The 25734-nt window shown below is 36.4% G+C and overlaps 1 protein-coding gene across 1 annotated transcript in view; it reads right to left on the bottom strand.

The window, feature by feature from the left end:
- The window catches only part of LOC145684639 (uncharacterized), a 74326-nt gene that overhangs the window by 34820 nt on the left and 13772 nt on the right, over positions 1–25734 (bottom strand). The window contains exons 2-3 of the mRNA XM_081757029.1: positions 17401–17611; positions 14945–15056 (exon numbers count right to left, since the gene is read on the bottom strand). Coding sequence (XP_081613155.1) covers positions 14945–15056; positions 17401–17478 — 190 coding nt within the window. The 5' untranslated portion in view covers positions 17479–17611. The remainder of the gene's footprint in view (positions 1–14944; positions 15057–17400; positions 17612–25734) is intronic.

The raw sequence follows: 25734 nt of genomic DNA, 5'->3' as shown, positions 1-25734 counted from the left end.
CAGAAACTATGCCTGAGAATAATATGGTTCGATACCCTTCAGCTTAACGTGATATTCGAGCAATCACCCGGGATTGAACCAGGGCCAGAGGTGTGTACGTCAACCATTTAGCTTAGTTTTGAAAAGAATGTATGATAACGCATGAGAATATTAAATTTCAAAAAAGGCTTGACAGCGATCCGATGTGAAAAGCAAACCCCACCGAGGATTGAACCAGGGCCTTCCACATCCGAATCATGTACGCTAACCGTTTAAATAAAAAAGAGTGCATGAATATTTGGTTAAAAGATTTACGCTATACAGATTTTGTTTTGACAATTACGTATGTGTAACGTTAATGGTTGGTGAATCTCTTCAACTTGCAAACGTATCATTTAAAGGTCGTTGTGAGTAGAAAAAAAAATGCTTACGCGTGCTTTATCACATCTCAGTACTGTTGAAACATTCATTCATTCATGCATTCTTTTTATCACTATAGAATGATAGGTCAGTTACATGCTGATGTAATGGTCTCGAGTTTGACAGCAATAAAATACACATTTCAGTAACATAATTATTTTAAAAAAAACTTTAATTTCTAGTACACGTGCTTTCATAATGAGATTCTGAACGTCACCGCCAGGGAATCAAACTCAGGACCTTTACATGAATTGCTTAGTTAAGAATTTATCATGAATGTTATGATTTCCTGTTTATCAGATGATTAAGATTTTTCTTTCTTCTTTTCTTTTGTAGTAAATTCACGCTGCTCAATTCCTTTTTTCCCATTACATATTTGTTTTACCGTACCTGTTTGTTGTTTTCATTTTTAACCATGACCGAATCGGGTTTTACTGTTTGTAATGAAATCACTCGTCATTATAGACGATTTATGTACGTTTATGTATTATGAGGTGTGCACGTCAACCATTTAGCTTAGTTTTGAAAAGAATGTATGATAACGCGTGAGAATATTAAATTTCAGAAAAGGCTTGACATGCCCCGACGTGGAAAGCAAACCCACCGAGGATTGAACCAGGGACTTCCACGTCCGAACCATGTACGCTAACCGCTTAGTCACAATAATAAAAAAAAATACGCTATACAGATTTTGTTTTGACAATTACGCATGGGTATCGTTAATGTTTGATGAATCTCTTCAACTTGCAAACGCATCATTTAAAGGTCGTTGTGAGTGGAAAAAAAAATGCTTACGCGTACTTTATCACATCTCAGTACTGATGAAACATTCATTCATTTCATGCATTCTTTTTATCACTATAGAATGGTAGGTCAGTTAAATGCTGATGCAATGGTCTCGAGTTTGACAGCAATAAAATACTCATTTCAGTAACATAATTATTTTTTTAAAAAAACTTTGATTTCTAGTACGTGTGCTTTCATAATGGGATTCTGAACGTCACCGCCAGGGAATCAAACTCAGGACCTTTACATGAATTGCTTAGTTAAGAATTTATCATGAATGTTATGATTTCCTGTTTATCAGATGATTAAGATTTTTCTTTCTTCTTTTCTTTTGTAGTAAATTCACGCTGCACAATTCCTTTTTTCCCCACATTACATATTTGTTTTACCGTACCTGTTTGTTTGTTTTCTCCTTTTATTAACCATGGCCGAATCGGGTTTTACTGTTCGCAATGAAATCACTCGTCATTATAGACGATTTAACATTGAGGGCAGAATGCTCGAAATTCAATTCAACGCACCACCCGTAGGAACCGATATCATACAGTATGTACATAATAGTTTCCAAGCAATGCTGGACCATTTGTTAGCCAATGTCGACGATGAGGCGATGGTTGGTTTATCGGTAATATCGCCACGCAACACGAATAAACCATTTTGGGTGAGTTTTCGCCAAGCACGAAACCTGACACTGGAAACGATGTGGGCCTCGTTCGAAAGAGTGTTACAAAGTAACAATGCATTTCTCCTGCACGAGCCATTCACCGTTCATTTTCATCGTGTGGATATTCCAAGAGGATACGGATATGGAGATCGTTTAGCACAAGGAATACTTCAAAATGAAGAATTGTTACGTTGCAAGCGTGGGATTGTACGAGTAAAAAATCAAGATTCAAGGTGTCTGGCGTTCGCCCTTGTTATTGCTATTGGCCTGAGAAAATACAAGAATACAGATATGAAACGATATACACAGTATCAACATCAGAGAAAATGTATTGTGGACCAAGAAGTCGATGCGTTATGTTCAAATGCAGGAGTGAATTTGGATCATGGTGCCAGTGTAAATGAAATTCGACAATTCCAGGCATACCTCAAAGAATATAAAATTACAGTGTATACTAGTTTCACAGGTCGTGATATCATGTACGAGGGGCCCAACGACGAAAATCGCACTCCCATAAATTGGATTTGTTTGGTTGGCCATTTTGACATCATCCAATCCTTAACTGCTTGTTTTGCAACCAAGTTCTACTGTGAAGCGTGCCATAAAAAGTATAGTAAACGCAATGAACATGTGAAAAATTGTCCTGTAACGTGCTCCAAATGTCTACAGAGACCACTATGCGACAAGAATCAAACGCCGATATTATGCAACGACTGCAATCGTCAATTTTATGGGGAAAAATGTTTTAACAATCATCGTAATATTGTATATCATCGTGGGGAACCTGTATGCAAAATGGTGAAGCAATGTACTAGATGCTACAGAGTATATTCTTTTGTGCATACAGGACAACGACTTCATGATTGCAATGAGATCTTTTGCAATGTTTGTAAGAAGATTGTTCCGGGATCGCATCAATGTTTTATGCTTCCCGATCGACAATGCTTGAAACATGGTGTTCCTTCACTCATGCACGCAAAGAAAGCCTTGTTGATATTCTATGATATAGAATCTATGCAGGACACGAATATTGGCGATAATACGTATGTACACGTTCCAAATTTATTGGTTGCACAACAAGTGTGTTATGCATGTGTTGAAAACAATAATATCCAGCAGTCTTGCAGTACGTGTGGTCAGCGCCAGCATATTTTCCAAGGAGACGATCCAGTTTATAATTTTCTCCAGTACTTGCGGGAACGTCGTCCCAATATAAATAGGATTTTCTGTGTCGCACACAACGCGAAGGGATACGATGGACATTTTATCCTAAAGACCATGGTAGAACAATGCCAATGGAGACCTGACGTCATATTAAATGGAACCAAGATACTGAGTTTAACGTTGAATAATCTGACGTTCATTGACTCGTTGAACTTCCTACCTATGGCATTAAGTAAATTGTCAAAAGCGTTCAATTTACCCGCAACCAAAGGCTACTTCCCGCATTTCTTCAACACCAAGGAGAATCAATCGTATATTGGACCACTTCCAGAAACAAAGTATTATGGTGCAAATGAAATGGCCGTCGAAGACAGGAACAAGTTCATGCAGTGGTACAACGATCATCGTAATGACACGTTTGATTTCCAGAAAGAAATTATCAAGTATTGTATTCAAGATGTCAATGTACTGCGACAAGCATGCGTTTCGTTTGTGACGTCATTTGAAACAGAAACCAAAGTGAATCCCTTCTTGGAGACGATCACGATTGCCAGTGCTTCCAACTTAGTATTCCGCCGGAATTTCCTTAAACCCAACACTATTGGAATTCTACCGGCACATGGCTATCGATGGAGAAGTACCCAATCGATCGCTGCAATGCAATGGCTGGCCTACATTGAAAAAACCGAAGAAAAACAAATCTTACATGCGGCCCGACAAAAAGAAGTGTTTATTGCGGGATTCCATGTTGATGGCTACTACCAAGATCCTGAGACGTTAGAGGAGCACGTCTACGAGCATGCCGGCTGCTTTTATCACGGGTGTAAAGTATGTTTTACTACAGGCCGTAATCAGCCCATCTACAGCAATCCAGAAGACACCATGGAATTCCGTTATGAACGAACGCAACGAAAAAATGCAAGACTGCGTGAATTGGGGTACATTGTACATGAAATGTGGGAGTGCGAATTTAATCAGTTCTTAAAACAAAATCCTGCAATGGCGACGTATCTGAAGAATCACCCGTACATGAACCGCAGACCATTAAATCCAAGAGATAGCTTTTTTGGAGGAAGGACCAATTGCGTGAAATTGTACCACCAAGTCGACGAAAAAGCAGGAGAAGTAATAAAATATTTCGATATTGTCTCGCTTTATCCTTACATAAATAAGTGTGCTAAATACCCTGTAGGGCACCCACGAATTTATCTACAGGGTGATGAAAATATACCACCAATAAATAAAGTCAATGGTCTAATCAAAATGTCGATATTACCAAGTCGCCATCTTTATCATGGTCTCCTGCCTTACCGATGCAACAAGAAACTACTCTTTCCACTGTGTGCTGCGTGTGCCGAAGAAATGAACCCAGACGCTACAGCAACGTGTACACACAACGACCAGGAGCGATGCCTCACTGGAACATGGGTATCATATGAAATACAGAAAGCAGTAGAATTAGGATATCAACCAGTGGAAATTTTTGAAATTTGGGACTATGACATTGAACAATATGATCCCATCACGAAAACAGGTGGCTTGTTCACGGAATATATCAATACATTTTTAAAATCAAAAATGGAAGCGTCTGGCTGGCCCAGTTCCTGTGTCACCGAAGAAGACAAATCAAAATTCATACAAACCGTCCTGGAGCGTGAAGGTATTGCATTGGATCCGTCCAAAATTGAAAATAATCCTGCACGAAGAAGTTTATCTAAGCTTTGTGTGAACTCTCTATGGGGAAAGCTTTGCCAGCGTTCAAACTTTAGCCAGACCACAATTATTGATCGGCCGGAAGAATTTTATGAAAAACTCACTTCCCCCGACATTAAACTCCATCAAATTGTACCCATCAATGATACGATGTTGTATGCGTTCTGGGAGTACAATGAACATGTGCCTGTTCAAAACCGAAACACCAATGTCGTGTTAGGTGCATTTACAACATGTCAGGCACGTCTGGAACTGTACAAGTACCTGGAAATGTTGCAGGAACGTGTTTTATATTTCGACACGGATTCTGTGATTTTTACAGAAAAGCCCGGGGAGCCAACCATTGAACCTTCAACGTACTTGGGATGCTTATCGAATGAGATGGAATCTTACGGACCACGAGCATACATCAAGACATTTGTCAGTGGAGGACCAAAAAATTACAGCCTAGAAATATACAATCCGGATACCAACGTCACCAGCTACATATGTAAAATTAGAGGATTTACATTAACTACAATGCAGGACAACAATTAAATTTCAATACGCTAAAAGAAATGATAACAAATCAATGCCGTGGACAAGTCACCATCACTATCCCCCATAAGATATGCAGGACTAAAGACCATACCATCGTCACACGAAAGGAAGAAAAAATGTACAGCATGCGATACACAAAACGTCTATTTAAAGAACTCAATTCCTACGATACGGTTCCGTACGGGTATGTTAAAAAACAGAAGATGGAACTGGAAAAAGAAGAAGATGAAGAAAAAACTGTAAACACCCAATAAGGCCGTCATTTCTTTTTTCCTTTTCCTTTTTTTCCACTCCTTAATCACAAAACCAACACCAAGAAGAAAATGAAGTACCCACAAGAGTTCATAAACCATCAACAACACCATCAGTGGAAGAAATGCAGAATCTCATATTTCAACGGGGAACCTTGACCATAAAGCAGCAACACCTAGAAAAATGCAGTACCCAGAAAAAGTTCGTAAACCACCATTAGTAGAAGAAATGCTGTTATCTCGTACCCGAGGAGGAAGATGAGCCTAAACAGATCCATCATTTACGAGTAAGTTTTATTTCTCTCTTATCAATATTTACTCATTTTTTATTGTTTCAGGAAAAAAAAGAGAATTCATAAAGTAATCCGTCGTTTCTTCTTTTTCTTTACAGGATACGTCTACAACATTCGAAGATGATGATACGTCCAACATATTCATTAACTAGATCCTGTATTTATTATGTTAATAAACTTGTATGAGAAGAGCACATACCTTTCGTTAAAATACAACAAGTTGAAAAAAAATATGTTTTATTATTTCTTGAAACCCTGAACACTTGTTTTCAAATAAATGGTAATCTTGAAAATTTAAGGTGGAAAATATATCCAAGATTTGGTTTAAATGATTTTGTTCGAAAAATTAATTAATGAATTTTTTAGTGTCCAAAATTTGGTTTTTAATTTAGTTCAAAAAATTGATTTGAAAATATTCAAATGTGGTTTACAACTTTAGTTCGAAACTTGTTTTTAAAAATTGGTTCGAAAATTTTTTGTTTAAATTTTTTTCGTTCGAAAAATTTTTGTTTAATTTTTTTAGTTTGAAATTTATTTGTAATTTTTGTTTCGAAATTTTTTTGTTCGAAAATTTTTTGTTTGAAACTTTTTTGTTTCAAAATTTTTAGTAACAAACTTTTTTTTGGTTCGAAAATTTTTAGTTTTGAAATTTTTTTTTTAGTTCGAAAAATTTTTAGTTTAAATTTCTTGCACTCTGCGGAACCGTTTCGAAAAGAATAGGAGCAGTTTAGGTAAGAAAAATCTGGCAACACTGTTTCCATTAATGAAGCGCTTACTGAGCAATAAATCGCTTAAACTCACAACAATGTGTTATAAGAAATCTACAAGCGACACCCCTATTTCACCATTGTTACTTCCAGAGACATAGGCTACTAATTCAAGGACAGGATCTCCATCAAGGTAAGAAAGCTGATAATCATCTTATCTGTCAAAGAGAACGATAATATTTAATGTAAACTTCAGTACAATATCATGATACCAAAAAGTGTTATTTAAGGAGGAGGTTGAACCCTCCATGGGAACTTTACGCATAACCATAAAAGGGAACAAAATTCTAAAATCCAGGATCGCCGTCATAGCACTCTGAATGTCTAGCATTGGGGTGGGGATGTAAGATTATGCGATTTCTATCAACCAATCAACATCGTGGTACCAAAGCAACCATCTTACCCGTAAAATGGAAACAAATGAGTGAGGGGGTTTTCCCATGTAATCTGTTCACCGTGTGGTGGGTCTAAAATCATGTGACCTCTATCAACCAATCAGAATCGAGATACCAAAGTATACATCAGAAAGGACACCCTAATTTCAAAAATCCTAGGACCTAAAATCACGTGATTTCTATCATCCAATCAGAATCAAGGTACCAAAGCACTTATCTTACCTGTAAAAGGGAACGAATTAGTGATGGATTTCCCCGCAAGGGTAAAACATAACGTCATACCATGTGACCTGTTCACCGTGTAGCGGGTCTAAGATCATGTAACCTCTATCAGCCAATCATCATCGTGGTACCAAAATACTCATCTTAACCGTAAAGGGGAACAAATTTCAAATATCCCAGGGTCTAAGATCACGTGACATCTGTCAACCAATCAGCATCGTGGTACCAAAGCACTCATCTTACCCATAAAAGGGAACGATTTTTAAAAAATCCCAGAGCCTAAGATCACGTGACCTCTATCAACCAATCAGCATCGTGGTACCAAAGCATTCATGTTACCCATAAAAGGGAACGAATTTCAAATATCGCAGGGTCTAAAATCACGTGACCTCTGTCAACCAATCAGAAACACACATCTTACCTGTAAAAGGGAACAAATTTCAAAAATCCAGGGTGAGGGATTTCCCCGCAGGGTGACATGACGTCATACCACGTGACCTGAAAATTTGAATTTCCCGCGTGGGCGGGGCCTAAAGTCACGTGACCTCTCTCAGCCAATCAGAATCGAGAAAATTTTTGCTGACTCGGCGCAATATAACGGGGGGACTACTACTTCTGTAAACAAACATACCTAACTTTGACATAATATATGCAATCACAGAATGTAAGTGAAGTGTCGGATGATATTTTCTGGCGATAAAAGACAATCTGAGACAGGTATGGACCATCACGTAAAGCTACCTCAAGACTGAAGAAGAACCTACACTTTGGAACAGCAGACAATGAATTACTGTCAGTGCACCAGACTGATAATGTGGCATACATGTTTGATGAAAGTTCACATTCGTAAGACAACAGCGGAAAGGAATGAGTTTGGTGTATTATCTGAAGCATGGGCACACACAGACTGTGTCAGTGTTGAGAAAGACTTTAATATCTGCAATTGTTGCTAGTAGACAGCAGACAAATGTAATCAACTTACGCACAACCTATTTCAGTTACTTCAAGTCTTTCTATAGTGATCGACATTAATTTTCACTAGCATTTATTTGTGCTTCTTAGAATGGCTATGTAGACTAGTATATTATTCCGACTATTTACAGAAGCATATGTGAATACAGATAAGCTTGTAGGATAGTAATAAAATGTTTTAAGGCATTTATTTGCAGTACTTTACGTTATTATAATTATAATTATTATTATTATTATTATTATTATTATTATTATTATTATTATTATTATTATTATTATTATTATTTACAATATTCGGTTACTGTCTTTGTATGTCCGTGTTTCGACCTGCTTTCTAAACACGCCACTCTTCAAAAGTGTAAATAGTTTCTGTGAATTAGTATGAACTATATTCTATAAATTATCATATATTTCGGCAGAAGAGAGACTAACTTATAAAACCCTAGATAAATTTTCGTTCTGGACCTTTAGTTCGAATTTACTGCCCCAAACTAAAATAGTAAATCAGTTTTTGCGCTGTTCTCTATCAACTTCAAGAACTGCCAAAGTGCTTAGATCTTTATTTGTTTTTTAATTTCCACTACAAATTTCATCAAATGACATTATTTCTTTTTCAAATATAAGATTTTGAAAGTCTTTCCCTCAAACAAGAACTAAGTATTATATAACGCAGAGGAACTCTGGGAAATTATTAGACACTATTGGGTTATGTGATTGAAATGTTGGATTTTGCATCTGGTGGAAGACCATCCTCTGTAACGCAGCAAATTGATGGACCAAAGTCATGCATATGATGTCACAAACTGAGTACACGTCCAGAAAATAGGCTCTGGTGCCAAATCAGGCCGAAACCAATATACCTGTGAACATGGTCATGTAAAAGTGTACAATGAAGAATACACAATTGCGAATGATTATCTTTTACGAGTTCAAACTTGGACATTGTACACATCTAGCAGAGGAAAACATCACCAGTGCATTTGCGCAAGCTGGGTTGTGGAATTTCGTGCCGGTGGTACAACATTGAAAAGTGAGTCCCACGGGCGCTGATAAACAGTATGTTCTGATTACCTCCTCAACAACACGGTTGAAGCAGACACTCGGAAAAGTGTTCGTGCAATTGCAGCCAAATTAGGCATACACCATATTACTGTCATTTCTGCGTAATTGGTAAGATGAAGAAATAGGAGTAACAGCAAACAATAAGGATCGCTGTCTGGAAATATGAAGTTCTCTCAGTTTACTTCTGATGCAGAATGGGTCAGCTAAAACAACCATAACGGTCTAGACAGTGGTTGGATTGTGATCAACGTCCAGGATGGTTTCCAAAATCACTCTTCTATTTATACATTGTTCAGCGTAAGCTCTAAACTCCGATAAACAAAATATTTTTATCCTTCCGCTTGTCACAAATACGATTGGCTAGAGATGTATCACTCCCACTCCCCACGGGGAGGAGCAAATTATACACGTGCATTTTGACAATACTGTCTCGTGTTGTCCAGATACTTACAGCAGCAGCAGAAAAGAAAGAAAAGAAACTCGAAAGATTAAAAAAAAGTATTTGAATTTCGTTCGCAAACAATTGTTGCTTAGTGAGTAAAGGTTTGCCTTGTTGGTGTTTCACCACAACACTCGCGGAACCGGGATTCATGCCATGCGTATGCTTAATGTTTATTTCTTTTGTTTCATTAGCCACACTCGGTTGCAGTATTAGTAGATAATCCGTATTATATTTTTGTCATTTATAATAATACAGCAGTTTCATATGAAGCTTCATAGTAAAAGTAATAATCCAATCACATGAACTATTTTGCGGAGGAGTACAAGCGTCGGTAGGACAACAGCAAAACAGCGAGATTTAGTTTCACGTGGCTTTGTTTATTGCAGTTTAGAGCTTACGCCGAATAATGTATAGAGAAAGTGTTGTTGATAGTATGGTTGTCTATGTGTGTGTGGTGGAATGGGTGAGAGGAGGTGATCCATTATGACTTTCTCTGTCAAGGCGAAATCATCACTACGGGTCCTTACATTATTGAATTTAATGAAACTTGTCGGTAAGCATTCATCAATGGTCAATGAACATGGTATTCTCATATTGCATAACAAGGCAAGCCCACATTTCGCTGTTGGAACGTCCAATAGGTGTATCTATCTCAAAGTTTGCGATTTTCAGCTAACACTGATACCTTATGTGATTTTACGAGATCTAACACCGGTACCTTATATGATTTTACGAGATCTAACATCGATACATTATATGATTTTACGAGATATTACAGCGATACCTTATATGATTTTACCAGATGTAACACCGGTACCTTATATGATTTTACGAGATCTAACACCAGTACCTTACATGATTTTACGAAATCTGCTCCATCTTCTCATCAACTCTACATTCCAAGAATGAAATCTCCGTTGCCTATGATTCTTATAGATCCGTTCAGCGACCGATAGATCTCGTAAAATCATATAAGATATACAGGTGTTAATTTCGAAACGCTAAGTTTGGAAATACGTCTCTTGGTTATTACAATGACAGTATTCCTCAAAGGATACCCATGCGTTGTACCATGGAATACTTTCATACCCATCATATTCTTCTTCATAACTCCTTTGGCAGGCAGTCTCTTGTGACTGGACGGCACAACATGCGGTTGAGAATTTCTTCACATTTTAAACTTCAGACCTTTTGTCACAAAATCCAATATTTATATATTTGCTATAATCTTATGTGACCTATAAACGAATCAAAAACTCTTCCATCAGAAATGAGTGATGCAAAATTACCATTGTTTTAAGTTTGGATGATAGCTGCCGAAAAATTGTTAAAAACTGACAAAACCAAATTCTTCTCCACAAGACGAAATGGAACAGAATTTTTGTGACGGGGAGATGAAACAAGACAGTTCTGCTACGATAGAAACAGATATAGGCCTAAGTTTCGGAACGAGACGAGACAACACTTTCACTATACCTTTTTGCGACAAGATACTCCCCAATCTCGTCTCGCAATGTGCAACACTACCAACTAGACACAAAATCTATTAGTGAACATTTTCAGGTGTTAGAGAATTTACAAATCCTTAAGTAAAATGGAAAGTCATCAGGGGCGGACTGGCCCACCCTGCTACCCTGCAAATGCAGGGTGGGCCCCCCAAACAGGTGGGCCCCCTTCACCAATTTTGAAAAGATGTGCTCAATTAAACCTACCAGCATCAAAAATATGGCAGGGTAACTCCCGCAAACTTGTGTTTTGCATAAAAAAGATGTAAAGTTAAACTTTCATGAACAGATCTTATTCTTCTTCACGTTTATCGACTTGAAAAGGTTCCGCCTATGAGACAATCAGGCCCTAAAACATTGCGGGGTTTGTGATACAGCAGCTGTTAAAAACGAGCACGTTAACTACTACTTTTTTAAATATAAGAAACACAGTAGATTTCAGGCTGTTATTGGATTTGGATACCATTGCAAAATGAAATGAAATGAAATCTTTGAGTTTTACGTCCCACGGTTAGGCTAAAGGAGACGGTGATGATGAGTAATAAATGAAATGGTGGAATGAAGAAAGTGGGAGGAAACGGGAGAACCCCGAGAAAACACACGCACACGGTGTTTGTCCACCACAAGGTTCACTTGGCGGGGGTTGGGATCGAACCCAGGACCCCAAGCACCAGAGGTGAACGCTCTACCACTGAGCCACCGCGGACAAGGTAGTGGAGTAAAGATCGAGCTCTAAAGAGTATCTTTGATGATTTTTCGACACCGTTGCAAGATCGGAAGAGGTTCATGACGCTGCTTCAATGTCTACTCACTATTGCAAATATGAGTGATTTTCAAGCAGAAGTCACATTTAAAGCCAAGTGTTTGGTTCAGAACTGGTGTAAATTTGAAAACAGTCTTGTGGTTTCTGTTTTCAGCCAACTTTTTCACCTATGTACACCTACTTCGCAGTATTTGCAAAAATCTGGTTTGGATTATCTAAAGGCTACAAAAATGATTCGTATGTTACAATCAGACTTAAAACAAAAACGGAACGTGTTTTGTTATATTGAAACTAAAGCTATGGAGTTTGCAAAGGACTTGAAAAGGCAATTGAAGGATGCAGGATACGATGTTGCAGTTGAAACTTCTCTCCTTGCAAAGAGAATACCAGTAGCAACTCTTCAAGCAGACGAGCTTTCCCATGATGAAGCAAGAATTTTAGATTCTCCATCAAAAGTGTTTCAGATAAACGTTTACAATGTTATTTTCGATACTGCAATTGAGCAATTACATTCTCGGTTTATCTGCAATGATAGTCTCATGAAGGACATTGCATGGCTGGATCCTACCCGTTTCCATGAGATAAGTACTTTAGAAGAACTACCTGATTCAGCTCTCAATACTCTACCACATTATTGCAAAGTGGAAAGGGAACAAATTCAAGAGGAACTGCTCCAATTCGCTGGACATTATAGGAACTGTAATCCACCAATATGTAAAAAGCAGGATATTTTAAGAAATGAACATGGTAGCGAGCAATATGCTCATAGTAGTGAAAAAGAGGAAAATGAAGAAGAGAAAGATAATGAAACTGAAAGTGAGGAGGAAGATGAATGGAAATGCAAACCTGCAAGACAGTGTAAAGTGTGTCTAGTTTGTGCACTGCACCTGCTTCACGAATTAAATCTTTATGGTCCATTATATCCATCGTTGTATAAATCGTATAAGTATGTTCTAACTCTATCGTCTACCCAAGTATCATGTGAAAGAATTTTCTCGATTATGAAAGTGATCAAAAATCGGTTGCGTTCATCGCCTGGACAAGATTTGTTGGAAGACTTTATTCTTTTATAATAGAAAGATCATATACGTTTGATTACGACAAAGTGAGTGACGATCTTGTATCTAGCTCCAAAGAATTAGGTAGATATTTGAAATTGTGAGTGTAACTGGGGCATAATGAAGATGTTAATATTAGGATACATTTCTGGCATTAATATTAATATTATATTATATTAGGTTACAGTATGCAATTCAGTAGAAAATTTCAACCAATTTTATATTAGAACTGATTTATGAGGAAAGAAACTTACATTATTTCTGTTAGTGCTTTAATTATTTAGTGTTTCAAAGTTGACTTGAGATTAGTTTTTACTTATTGCACATGTTTATATTTTGGGTTTTCTAAAACATGACACTCATTTGTTTAAACAAATGGTTTAAATTCATTACATAAAAAAACAATAGCACTATATAAATAACTGAAAGCACCAATTCCGGTATTGTGTGTGTTTACAATAAAAAATGATAATGCCAATTACACACTGTATGAGTTACTATTAAAATGTTCCTACTTCAGATTTTTTGTAATTAATGTTTTGCTTTTGTATGAATATATGAGATACTATTTATGGGTTCGAAGATGGACTTTTATATGTAATACATATGAAGAATGCCAAGTACATTTTTTTTACATTTTTTATACAGTAGGCCCTCATTTCAGTTTAGCAGGGTGGGCCCTATGGTTGCCAGTCCGCCCCTGAAAGTCATATTTAAAGAAGTCACAAATCTACCACATCACACTCTTCTAATTATTCTGACTTGTCCTGACATGTTCTAATTCCCATCTCATGACTGTTTCAATAGGTCCGATTCTTTCCAGAATTGCTTGGACATCTCTAATTGATTCTAGTTTTAAACCACAACATATCTAGGTTTTATTTGTCTTCATAGTTTGTAGTATGTTTGTTTCGTTTTGAAATAGGGTGGCCACAAAGTACCGTTATCCCTTAATAAATGCTAATGTAAAGTTTCCCGTTATCCCTTAATAAATGCTAATGTAAAGTTTCCCGTTACCCCTTTATAAATGCTAATGTAAAGTTTTCCATTGTTTCAGATTGTGTGAATGATGCCTGATACTTCCAGTTAAAGTATTGAAGAACGTGTCATTGCAAGTTGTTTGGTGTCAGCACGAAGTCCACACCTCACCCACCTGTGACAATGCGCTATGCGGGTTCATACAGGGCATCATTGCACAAAACCGTTAAGATACCCCTGCCGAACTGACAGAAGGTGGGGAACAAGCTTTCACTCAAGTTACATCTGCAATGCTCCGCAAAATGTCGCACAGAATCTGGCGGCGCACTATCCTCTGTCATGAGAATGACGGTCGACAGACTGATCCTTTGATACTTAATGTTTCCTATCTCAATAAAACTTCTCGAAAGCATTGTTGTTCATGTCATTCAGTTCTTTCCGTGTAGCTATTTACGCACGTTTAGTGAATTATGTTACTTATTTTCAGGGGTAACGGGTCTTTGTGGCCACCCTGTATATTGTTATTTATGAACTAGAAATTACTGCATAATTAATGGCGTCAAAGGCAATATGACCTATGTTGACCTTACAACGTAAAAATAACCTAAGATTTTAGACTAACATCTTTCAACTAATTGTCCAAATGACTTGCGAAAGAAAAAACATATCTTGCAAAGCCAGCGACAAAAGTTGTTTCCGTTTGGTAAAATTTGTTTTGCTTATAACGGTGGAATGTACACGGTTTCCCCGAGTTTCAAGACTGGAACGTACAGAAAATTACAGTCTTTCTAATTTAATGAAAATATACTCCTTCCATTCTGAAGTTATTTACGAAACTAATTTCATCAAACGCAAAGAACTTTTGTCGCTGACTGTACACAATTATGAAGACTGTTACGTAGCTACTACCACCTTTCCTCTGCTTGGGAAGCGTGGGTATAACCGGAAAATTTTACAATAGTTTAATTACCTTTGACTTCTCCTGTAACAACTCCATTTTCCGATTGCTTGCTTCTGGAAACGGCATCGTCAATCTTGTAGATTTCATATCCTGTGCCTAGGATATCCAACACAGACAAGGACTGAAAACCAACGACGTGAATACTATATATTAAACAAGTATATTAATTGTATGACTTCTTCTTAAACTAAGTACAGCCACTGATTACCCTGTTGAACCACTCCCTATACTCCTAATAGAAATTCAAATCGTTCCCACAATGCAATGAAAGTGACTCGGCGACACTACCGGCTAGAGTTTAAACTGACTGCATCGTCTGCTTCTGGCAGTAGCTAAGTCTATCTATCATTGGCTAATTCTATCAGACTCACGTGCTCTGAATGATTTGATTCGTTCTTGCTTTTAGTAGTTCATGGCACCACACTCCCTTGAGTGGCGGCGCCACAGACTTCACAGTTTTAAGCGGGAAGAGCAGCTGAAACCACATATACTTATCATTAATTTTGCAGAAATTAAAAATACACTTCAATCGCTTAAGAGTCTTCATTCCGGCGAAATTAAAATACCGCTAATTTTACAGTAATTATGTGATATCTTCAAATAGATAAAAGATAATTGAAATATGGAACAAGAGCGCCCTAGACAATATTATTTTGCGTGAGGTACCGTTATCACAAGTCACATAGTGGCTTTCCGTTTTCAGCTGTTCACAAACGCGAAAATAAATGCCGTTTTCCAAAATGGCTCGAAATCGAAAGCAGATAAGTGAGTCGTGATAACGGTTCCTCATATAAAATAATATTGTCTAGGGCGCTCTTGTTCCACATTTCGATTATATTTTATCTATTTGAAGATATTACATAATTACTGTAAAATTAGCGGTATTTTAATTTCGCCGGGATGAAGACTCTTAAGGTATCCTTACTTATTATATCTTTAACAACATAAATGAAACAAGTTTAAACAAGTCTGGCCACAAGATTTGTTATCATAAGGTATCGCCCTATAACTAAATATACATAAACGTTACTTTTGCATAAGTTTTAACCATGCTTTAGCATTTTAAAGTTTCTTCGATCAAGTGATAAGTCACAAACTGACTACTTTAGCTTTCTTTTTAAAATATATTTTCCTTATCAACTCAAGGTGAACATTAGCGTGTTTTACTTAGAAACAGCTAGCGTTAAAAAAATTAAGAAACTTTGGCAGGCAAAATAAAAACAATTTTTAATTTTAAAAGCTCTGGTTTGTAATCTGCAGAGTGCGACACAATTAGAAATATTTGAAAATGAACCCAATACTATATATCACTTTGCGTCTGTCTCAAAGTTCAATAGTGTAAAGTTGCACGTGTCTCCACACCACGTGCTGACTGTAAACACATTTCAGGGAACACGTCAACTATTGCCAACGATCGGCAAATGACGAAGATTCAAATATTTAACAACATTTCCGCATAAAAAGGCGCTACAAGACACCAAAGAAGCCATCAATCTCCTCTGATTGATCAAACCACCAACTCTTTAAGACGCTTTTAGCGTATGCGCCTTTGGCGTGGGAGATTCGGGTTCGATTCCCGGCGGGAGCTCATGTGGTTCGGATCTCACGTTAATCAGTAGTTCCACGTATCATATAGCCTCGCTGCTGAAAGGGACGCTAAACTAATATCAACTCAACAACTCTTTAAGACGCTTGGTCACTGACCTTCTCGTTCCCCTCTCTGAGACGCTTGGTCATTGAGAGTCACCTATCCAACATGCCCTAAAACACATCGCCTGTTTATTTCAAGAATGATATAACTAAAATATCACTCTTATTGACTTATGGGCAGGAAACAAAAGCTAATCTTAATGTCTATCTCTGGTTTTTAAAAAAATCACAGATACGCTACCAAAACTGGGCGCAAGAGAGTGCTTTGTGTCGTTCTTTCGGCCATTTGTTTTCATTGCGTTTCGAAACTTTCAAACGCTTCTCCTGAAAAGTTAGGAATTTTGAATTATGTCGTTCTTCAAATAAACAGGGTTATCGGGCACCTATAATTCACGAACAAATCACAAAGTTATTTAGAGTAACTTATATTTATTTGTTTATTTATCACTATTGTATAGGTATACAGGAGGAAAGTTTTATAATAAAAAGTGACGGGGAAGTCCAATCTCCCATGTACAATCTCTTAGTTCTACTTTAAAAGACAAAATCTTTACAATAAATAATGGCATATTTACGATTATGTTTCGGGGGGTTTGCTAGCTTTCGGGGGGGTTGCCTGGAAATGTGAAAATTCTGCAAGATATTTCATTTACTTTACTATAATAAGTAAAATTTCGAGGGGGGTTTCAGACGCCACTGACAATAAATATCTTTTTTAGTATATTTTAAAACAACTTTTCTCAATTTATTCAAAACATTTTGTTTACCTTAACGATTAAGAACCAGATAATGATTTTGCCTTATAATTATCTTACCATAAACGTAGATCCAATTATGATACTTCCAGTCCTTAACGAGCATCCACAGCAACACTGATTTAGCATCAGAACCATCTTAATTACTTGTATTTATTAATCATTACTATGGTAGTATGCGATTGTTAAGAAATCCACATCGTAAATGGTTTCATAAATTTCAGGTCAGTTGGTTAAAGCAACATGTGTCCATCTATGACAGTTTCTAAGTCTGAAAAAAAAAAATAAAACTTTATTTGTATTCTGTTTATTTCAGAATTGCAGAATATTAAAGTTTATGTTTCTATTATCATATTCTCGCTTATTGGTGACTAACCCAAAATACGCTTGCCATTTCCTAAGTAACACGTCACAGGAAAAGTCGAGATTGGTTGGTAAATTAAAGAAAACTACAATTAAAACTTTTTAAAATGAAATTTAGTTTGACGTCACACAGTTATGCACCGAGGCTAAAGGAGATGTGATAATAATAATCAATTGAATGGTGGAATAAAGAAAGTGGGAGGAGGAAACAGCAGATTAAGCGAGAAAACCCACACACACAATAAAGTCTACTCTCTAGAGCTTGGATCAAACCTAGATAGGACCTGGAAAGTCACCACACAAGGTAAGCGCTCTACAGTGTTGGGTAAGTTACTTGTAAAAATATAACGCGTTAGGCCTACCGCTCACTGGCAACATTTTGTCGGGCAACTATCTTGTTGCTCTGGCTAAATGCATTGAGTCTTATGGGAGTCCGCTCACTGAGGCGACAGCGACAGAAAAGTTGCCGAGGTGTCGCCAAGCAGGGCGACAGCAGGGCAACAGCTCGGCGACGGAACAGTTGCGCAACATCTAAAAATGCATTGAGTCTTATGGGAGTCCGCTTACTGAGGCGACGGCGACAGAAAAGTTGCCGAGGTACCTCCAAACAGAAAGGTAAAAAATAAATGTTTTCTACATTTTTTTTTCACGTAACAGTTCGTTCCGTGTGTAGCGCGTGAAAAGAAGTGTTCGCAATGGAAACTAATACATTCTTTGATTAGTGGCTAGCATGTCTTTAGTGATAAAGACTATAAAAAATTAATTGAGGATATAGAGAAACGCTCAGCGTTAAAGATGAAATATATATATATAAAGAAGAAACTATGGAAGGAAGTGTGTTTCGCTGTTATAAGAAACTAGAATGAGGTTTCCAGCCAAGAAAAAACAACACAGGTAGGTACATTTTTCGATAATGACATATCGCTGTCATACTACACACTACTACTTTAATTAATTTCCCACAACTAGAAAAAAATACAGATAAAATTATCATTCTCAATTTTCTTTCCATTTCAAATATAAAAAAGAAAAAACTGTACTGTATAAAAATGGCCGATTTTAAAACGTGAAGAATACGCGGGAAGAACGAAGAAAGCCAATTTTTATTTTATGGCTATACGTAGAACATTGAGAGTACAGTTACGGTACAGTGTTGTCGGATTGCCGCTTTTGTTAGTTTCGATCTCTTAGTTATTTCCTGTCGTTTTATATTTTCGTTATTCTTGTTATCCTTTGATTCGAATAATTGTTCCCGTTCATATTAGCTTACACAATGCTGTTACTTTTGTCACTCATTGATGTTCAGGGACGTCATTTAGGGGGGGCAGGAGGTGCAATTGCTCCACAAGAGTTTGAGGAATACATATACTTTAATCAAGTGTTTACTAATATACTAGTACAAAACGTGAAAGTCTTATGTCGGTGGTGCTCTTGCCCCCCTGCCCCCCTCAAGTGAAGTCTGAAATAACGCACCTGTTGACGCTACCTTCGAAAGTTTATTTAAATTTATTTATTTAACCATTGGAATGGGCGGTAGTTTTTTTTCTTTTTTTAAATGTCCGAAACCAGCGATTATGTGAACTGTTCCGGTTGCCGATTATGTAAATTGTGATATCAAATGCTCGGCAACTTTTCTGTTGCCGTCGCCAGTGAGCGAGGGTATAGCAACAAAACTGTTTTGTCTCCGTGAAGTTGCTGACTGCAGGCGACAGCGACGAGATAGTTGCGCAACTGTTTTGTCGCCAGTGAGCGGTAGGCCTTAGAAGTTACTTTACTTTCTCTTAAAATGTAACGCGTTAGTAACGCGTTACTTGTCCCAAAAAAGTAACTGTTACTTTACTTCGAAAGTAGCGCGTTACTAAAGCGTTACTTTTAGGTCCGAAACTTTAAATATGTGAAAAAATTATAACTTCAATTTTCTGTACTACTATTACTACTGCTATAATAATAATAATAATAATAATAATAATAATAATAATAATAATAATAATAATAATAATAATAATAATAATAATAATAATAATAATAATAATAATAATAATAATTATTATTATTATTATTATTATTATTATTATTATTATTATTATTATTATTATTATTATTATTATTGTTATTGTTATTATTATTATTATTATTGCACGTTCTGAATCGCTATATGTAAATGCAAGGACAAATTTTTACTTGATATATAAACATTTTTATATAATGTAACATTGATAAAAATGCCATACTGCGTTACTCGTAGGGATGGGCACGAGGGAGTTCGAGCGAGTTTTCTTTGAAACTCGATTCGACTAGAAACAGACATCTTTGAGCTCGACCCGAGAGCTCGGCTCGAAAAATTTCCTCCAATTAACCTCGAATTGGGGTAGAGTTCCGAGTCGAGTCGAGCCAAATCTGGTGTGTGGTTTCGAGTACATTCTTCAAGTATATTACACAGACAATATAATTATTATCAATGAAACTACTACTACTACTACTACTTATTATTATTATTATTATTATTATTATTATTATTATTATTATTATTATTATTATTATTATTATTAATTATAACAACACTGTATATAAACATAAGCGGTTTGTATTTGAATACTAAAAAACTAGTTGATTGTCAGCCAACCTCGATAGTCGTGAAGTCTAGGAGTCAAATACATTGTTAACGAGCTTCTGAATTTGGCTTGAGGGTCTAGGTTGAGTATTCGGGCTCGAGCCAAACACTTAAAAGTTATAGGGCACTGGCCAAATATCTTCAAAACTGCTCGACCCGGGTTTAGAATTGTCAAAGACTCGAGCAGCTCGGCTCACAGCTCATTCACTATCGATCCGAATCGAGAAGTGAGCCGAGCCAACAGCTCACCCAACCGACTCGGGTAGAGCCCCCGGCTCAGTTGAGCCCAACCGAGCAAATGGCTCATCCCTACCAAACCAGCTCGAGCCGATGTTTACCCCAATCGAGCCAGCTCGAGAAAACTTCTCAGTTGAGCCGAGCTGAGCTGAACTTGTTATTAAAAAAAATCTCTTGTGGTCTCGCTATCAAGACGAGATGAGATGTGAGCAGTGTCCGCTCTCGTGAGCAACACTAAAAGTATTCCATATTACTGTTTAGCTTACATTGCTCATGGCTTTCGCTTTCCAGTGTAATCAGGCCATGATTTCAAGACAAGTTAAAACGAACGAGTCATTTATCAAACTTGACTGGACTTGAAACTCGACGCGATAAACTGAATCGGCTTGAAACTCGACTCGAGAATATTACCTTGGACTTGACTCGAAACGACTTGAATTCGAGTCGAGTCGAGTTTTAGCTTGACTCGTGCTCATCCCTATGCGTTAGAAAAAATAGTTGCTTATTATTATTCTGCTAAACTAATTATATAATAATAACAATGTTGTTATGTAAAATGAAAAATTCAGAATATAGACAAACATTACACTACAACTAATAAAATGAGTAGAGATGCAAGGGCTCGGAAAAAAACCGTTTTTTTTTTTTGGAAAAAACTCGGTTTTTTCTGCTTCGCTTTTTTGCTTGGGAAATTTTGGGCTTTTTTGAAAATTCTGCTTTAAAATGATAAACCAGATTTTGTTTCGCTTCTCTACAACACAGAATGTCATTTAATTAGTGGTTGATGCAGATGATAATATAAAACCTCAAAAATAAACCATGAATTTCGAAAAGATATTTCAAACAGTTTTACTTCTCAACATATTTACATTATGAATTCCAAAGCATTAACCAATGTATATAATAAGATTTTTTTAAACCTCCTACATACAAAAGTAAGCAGGGTTGGCAAGAACCATGGTTGTTTTTGAAAATGCCAAAAACCCATTTTTTGGGGGGAGTTTAAACTAGGCTTTTTTGGTTTAAACCAGGTTTTTTTGGGTTTAGATATTTTGCTTTATGTATTTATATTACATATTGACAGAAATAAGTTTGTTTCGCCTTGGTGTTATTATGCAACAACGGGGTTATGCTGGAAGAGGTCACATAAGCTTAAAGAAGTCCGGTCAGTAAATTTCTTAAATTGAGAAACTCCCGCCCTAGCCATCGGGAAAATCCCGCCATTACTCTAAATCCTGTTATTGCTTTGCATGTAAAATTTAAAGGTCAACGTATCATAATCAGTACGCTAAAACTGAGGTATTAAATTACAAATTTAGTGCGTACATATCATTGAAAGTACAATCCAAGCTAATGTTGGAAGCTACGTAGGCAATCAATAAATTTTGTCAATTTATATCAGTATATTTAAGCAACCTTGGCTTCTTTATAAAACAACAGGCATTCAGGCATGCAGAAATACACAATTTAGTTTCGTTTCGTATGTTCAGGCTTAACATCCTTACGTAATACCGAGGTTATCAAGGAGAAGACTTTCGCTTAAAGTGACATCCGAACCGCTACTTTGTTTACGCATGAAAGAAGGGTTGTGGTTCGACCGAGAATTGAACATGGGACACCTTGATTAAAAGGTGAAAAGGAAATAAAACTAATGCAGATGGTTTGATGTATGGAAACGTCACCATGAAGTTCACACGATTCGCATTTTTCGTTCTTTTTTATTTTTTCTTTTTAAACCAGTTGTTTATTCAAAAAAACAAGAAAAACAGCTGGTGTAAACCAGCCAACCCTAAAAGTAAATACTTCTTTTAAAAAAATACTCAAATAAGTAGCAAAATTCTATGTAGTATTTTTACTTCAAAATACTCCATACTCTCTTTTTGGAACAAAATAAAATTAAAATAAAACATAAGAAAAATACTTAGATTTATATGAGACACTTAAAGGCTGCACATCTAGAGCTTTTGGTTTTGTATATTCTTGAAATTCTACAGTTTTATATAAGCACCATCACGGTTTACTCAGTCCTCAGGTTTTCTGTATTTTTAACAAGAGGGATTCAACATATGAAGGGTGTGAGGTAAGAACATGGTAACCCACAATTTTACTATTTTAAGAAATTAGAAATTTTCTGCTGCACAATCCATTTTGAAAGTCGGGAAACTGATTTTTCACATAAGACTATACATCAGGGATTAAACGAAGCGGTATGCGTTGCTGTCTATCTGGTGCTGCATAACTCAGCAATTGAAAATTTGTTAGTTACCATGTTCTTGGCTCACACTCTTCATATCATTATGGAACTCTCCCCACCCCACCAATACCAAAAAAAAAGGACTACGGAATATATTTAAGTTAAGATAAATACAACTGCACAACAAACATGACTGAGTGGAGCTTTTGCGCTTCTATCGGGAAGTCCGGATTCAATTCAGCATTCGACCATTCTGACAAAACTTTTCTTCATTCCATCTATGAAATAGAAATAGTGCGTGTACTGTGAGTTGGCCGACTTCATTTCTTATTGTTTTTAAATCGTTATTATTACTAATTACCAGCAGTGACGGTTTTGCGAAGGTTAGGGGGGCGGTCTTTCGGACTGAAGCCTGTTCCCCAAAATTACGGAATGTCTAAAACAAACGAAATATCTATTAATTATGCCTTTACTCATAAACTTTAAGCTACCGTCAAATAAAAATTACGAATGTTTAGAAAAACTAAACATTAGTAAGAAAAAAACCTCCCAAAATACTTTTCTAAATCCGCCACTGATTCTCAGTATAAAATGATCTTCAAGGTTGTATCCGGAAGATTATCGCTAAATATATAAACGAAACGAAATACAGTGTTAGTTATGCCTGTACTAATAAACTTCAAGCTCCTCCCAAATAAAATTAAGACATTTCCGCTACTGATTGTATAAATTAGTATTCAAGGTTGTATCCGGAAAATCATTGCTAAATCGTTGCACAGCTACAGTATAACAGAAGTGTGGAAGTACGGTTAGACGTATGAAATGAAAAACGTACGCTTTGACGGATATACAGAAAAACGTAAGTTTCTTTTGCGCTAAAAACTAGAGTACTAAGCTCTTAGAAATGAAACACAGACGACAAACTGAAATGATCCCGAGAAGACAAAAATGTCGATAACTGAAAAGTTAAAATAAAGTTAAATAGCCTCTAAAATTGAGCTCAAATACTACATTCTTCATGTTAGCTTTAATTCGTAAAACATGTGCTCCATCCATCTTGATGGTGAATTTTAGAGCGAAATATGGCGTTCAGGTCATGGAATTCTTATCTAACTATAGAATATACTATAAGAAAGCTATTTAGATAGAAAAATCATGAAAATGAAAAAAGCCAAAATTTCCAAAATTCTCGTTTTTTTTTCAAAAAAGCCGGCTTTTTATGTGAAAAAGACCATCGATTCAAAAAAGCCGGCTTTTTTGCATCTCTAAAAATGAGAGCACATGAACTGGGGGTGAATCAAAACTTGCCAGTAACTCTAAAATCGATACATTTTAAAGCTAGTTTCAAACTCTATAATCAACGGGACTCTATGATAAGCAAACTGATCTGAAAGAACTCCAATATTGCATAACATCAGCAAACTATTTTCTAGTAATAAAGTAGGCCTGCTCATCAGAATACAGTTTATTCATATTAACCCCTTACTTTATATCGTTAATTGTGGCACCCTAGTTGTTGATAAATATTTTCCGCCGAGGCACTTCAGACACTTTATTTTTAATTTCTGTCCACCATCATCCTCAGCTCTTAAGAAAAAATATATTCGTTGAGATGTTCGAACGGTAAAATATTTTCATTCTCCATCTTTATAAAAACAAGACCAATCAAAGTAAAATAGACTACCCGTATCATTGCACTCCTAGTTCACTCACTGAATGTATTGATTTAGAGCTGTCAAAATCTACGACAAAACCTTCCAGGTGCTTGCAAACAGTACACGTGATTTCCCTAGGCTGTCCTCATCTTCCAAAAACAGCAAGTGTTACTACGAACTTAACTGTTTCTCTGTGTGTTGATGACTGTCGGCCACTGACATACGTAGTTCATGCTCGATTGTTTCATTCTGAGAAATTCACTTACAAGAAAGAAACATTTGTTTCCGAAAATTATATACATATATTGTAGTTATTCATCCGAAATGTAACGCGAAAAAAGTAACGCAAAGTAGGTACGTTACTTAAAAATTTGTAACACGTTACCGTTACAGTTACTTTGGAAAAAATGTAACGCTTTACTAGGAAACGTTACTTAAAAAGTAACGCGTTACTTGTGTTACGTTACTTCCCAAGACTGGCGCTCTACATTGAGCCACCTGAAGTATAGGATTCGACAGTGTATCCTTTTTTGTATACAGTAGGATTCGACAGTGTATAAATTGGACGTGGTGTAACGGATTTGCAACCCCTGATTTAGCTCAGTAGTAGCAATAGACGATTCGCGACTTCTAGGCATTCAACAAAAATAAGACTCTTATAGTATATAATTGTTCATTTATTTATACTATGTAAATGGTTCTATAGAATCACATTTTCAGTTGATCTGCATGATCATCGCTACCACTCTTTCAAGTTTATCATTATATGAAAGACTGAGAGCTAAAGTGTCCTATATCTGCTTTCGTATTAAGAAATCGAGGGTTAATATTCGCCTTCACATACATTTGGATTATACATCTCATTTTCTATATCCATCAAAATTGTTTCTCTCTTGTTGAAGAGATAGATACGTTAAAACACGATAGTAACAGTAAGCCTCGACAAGTACCCACATAAAAAAAAAAACAATTTTCTCATAAAGTTAAATAACGAACTCTGTACTGCTCCACTAAAGTGAATCTGTACAGGTGCTATTATATCAATTCAATTTTATATTGAATGTGGATAAGCAAGTTCAATTGCTAATTTCCATTTTATTTCATTTATTTTCATGTCTTAGTTGTTTAACTTTATTTCAATTTATACTTATGAGTTTGTTTTAGTTAATAAATTTGTTTGAAAATTAGACGATTCATGTCTAACCGATACACCTGAATAAGAAGAAGAGGAAGAAATTTGTGATATTATCAAGGATGTTATAAATAGAGGATCTGCCCATATGTATCTTCATCCTATTAAATCGATGAAGCCAAAAAACAACCGAGCATCGGCA

The sequence above is a fragment of the Thermobia domestica genome, chromosome 5 (genome assembly GCF_964235325.1).
Source record: "Thermobia domestica chromosome 5, izTheDome1.hap1.1, whole genome shotgun sequence".
NCBI classification, from domain to species: domain Eukaryota; kingdom Metazoa; phylum Arthropoda; class Insecta; order Zygentoma; family Lepismatidae; genus Thermobia; species Thermobia domestica.
This window is presented reverse-complemented; position numbering and strand designations above follow the sequence as displayed.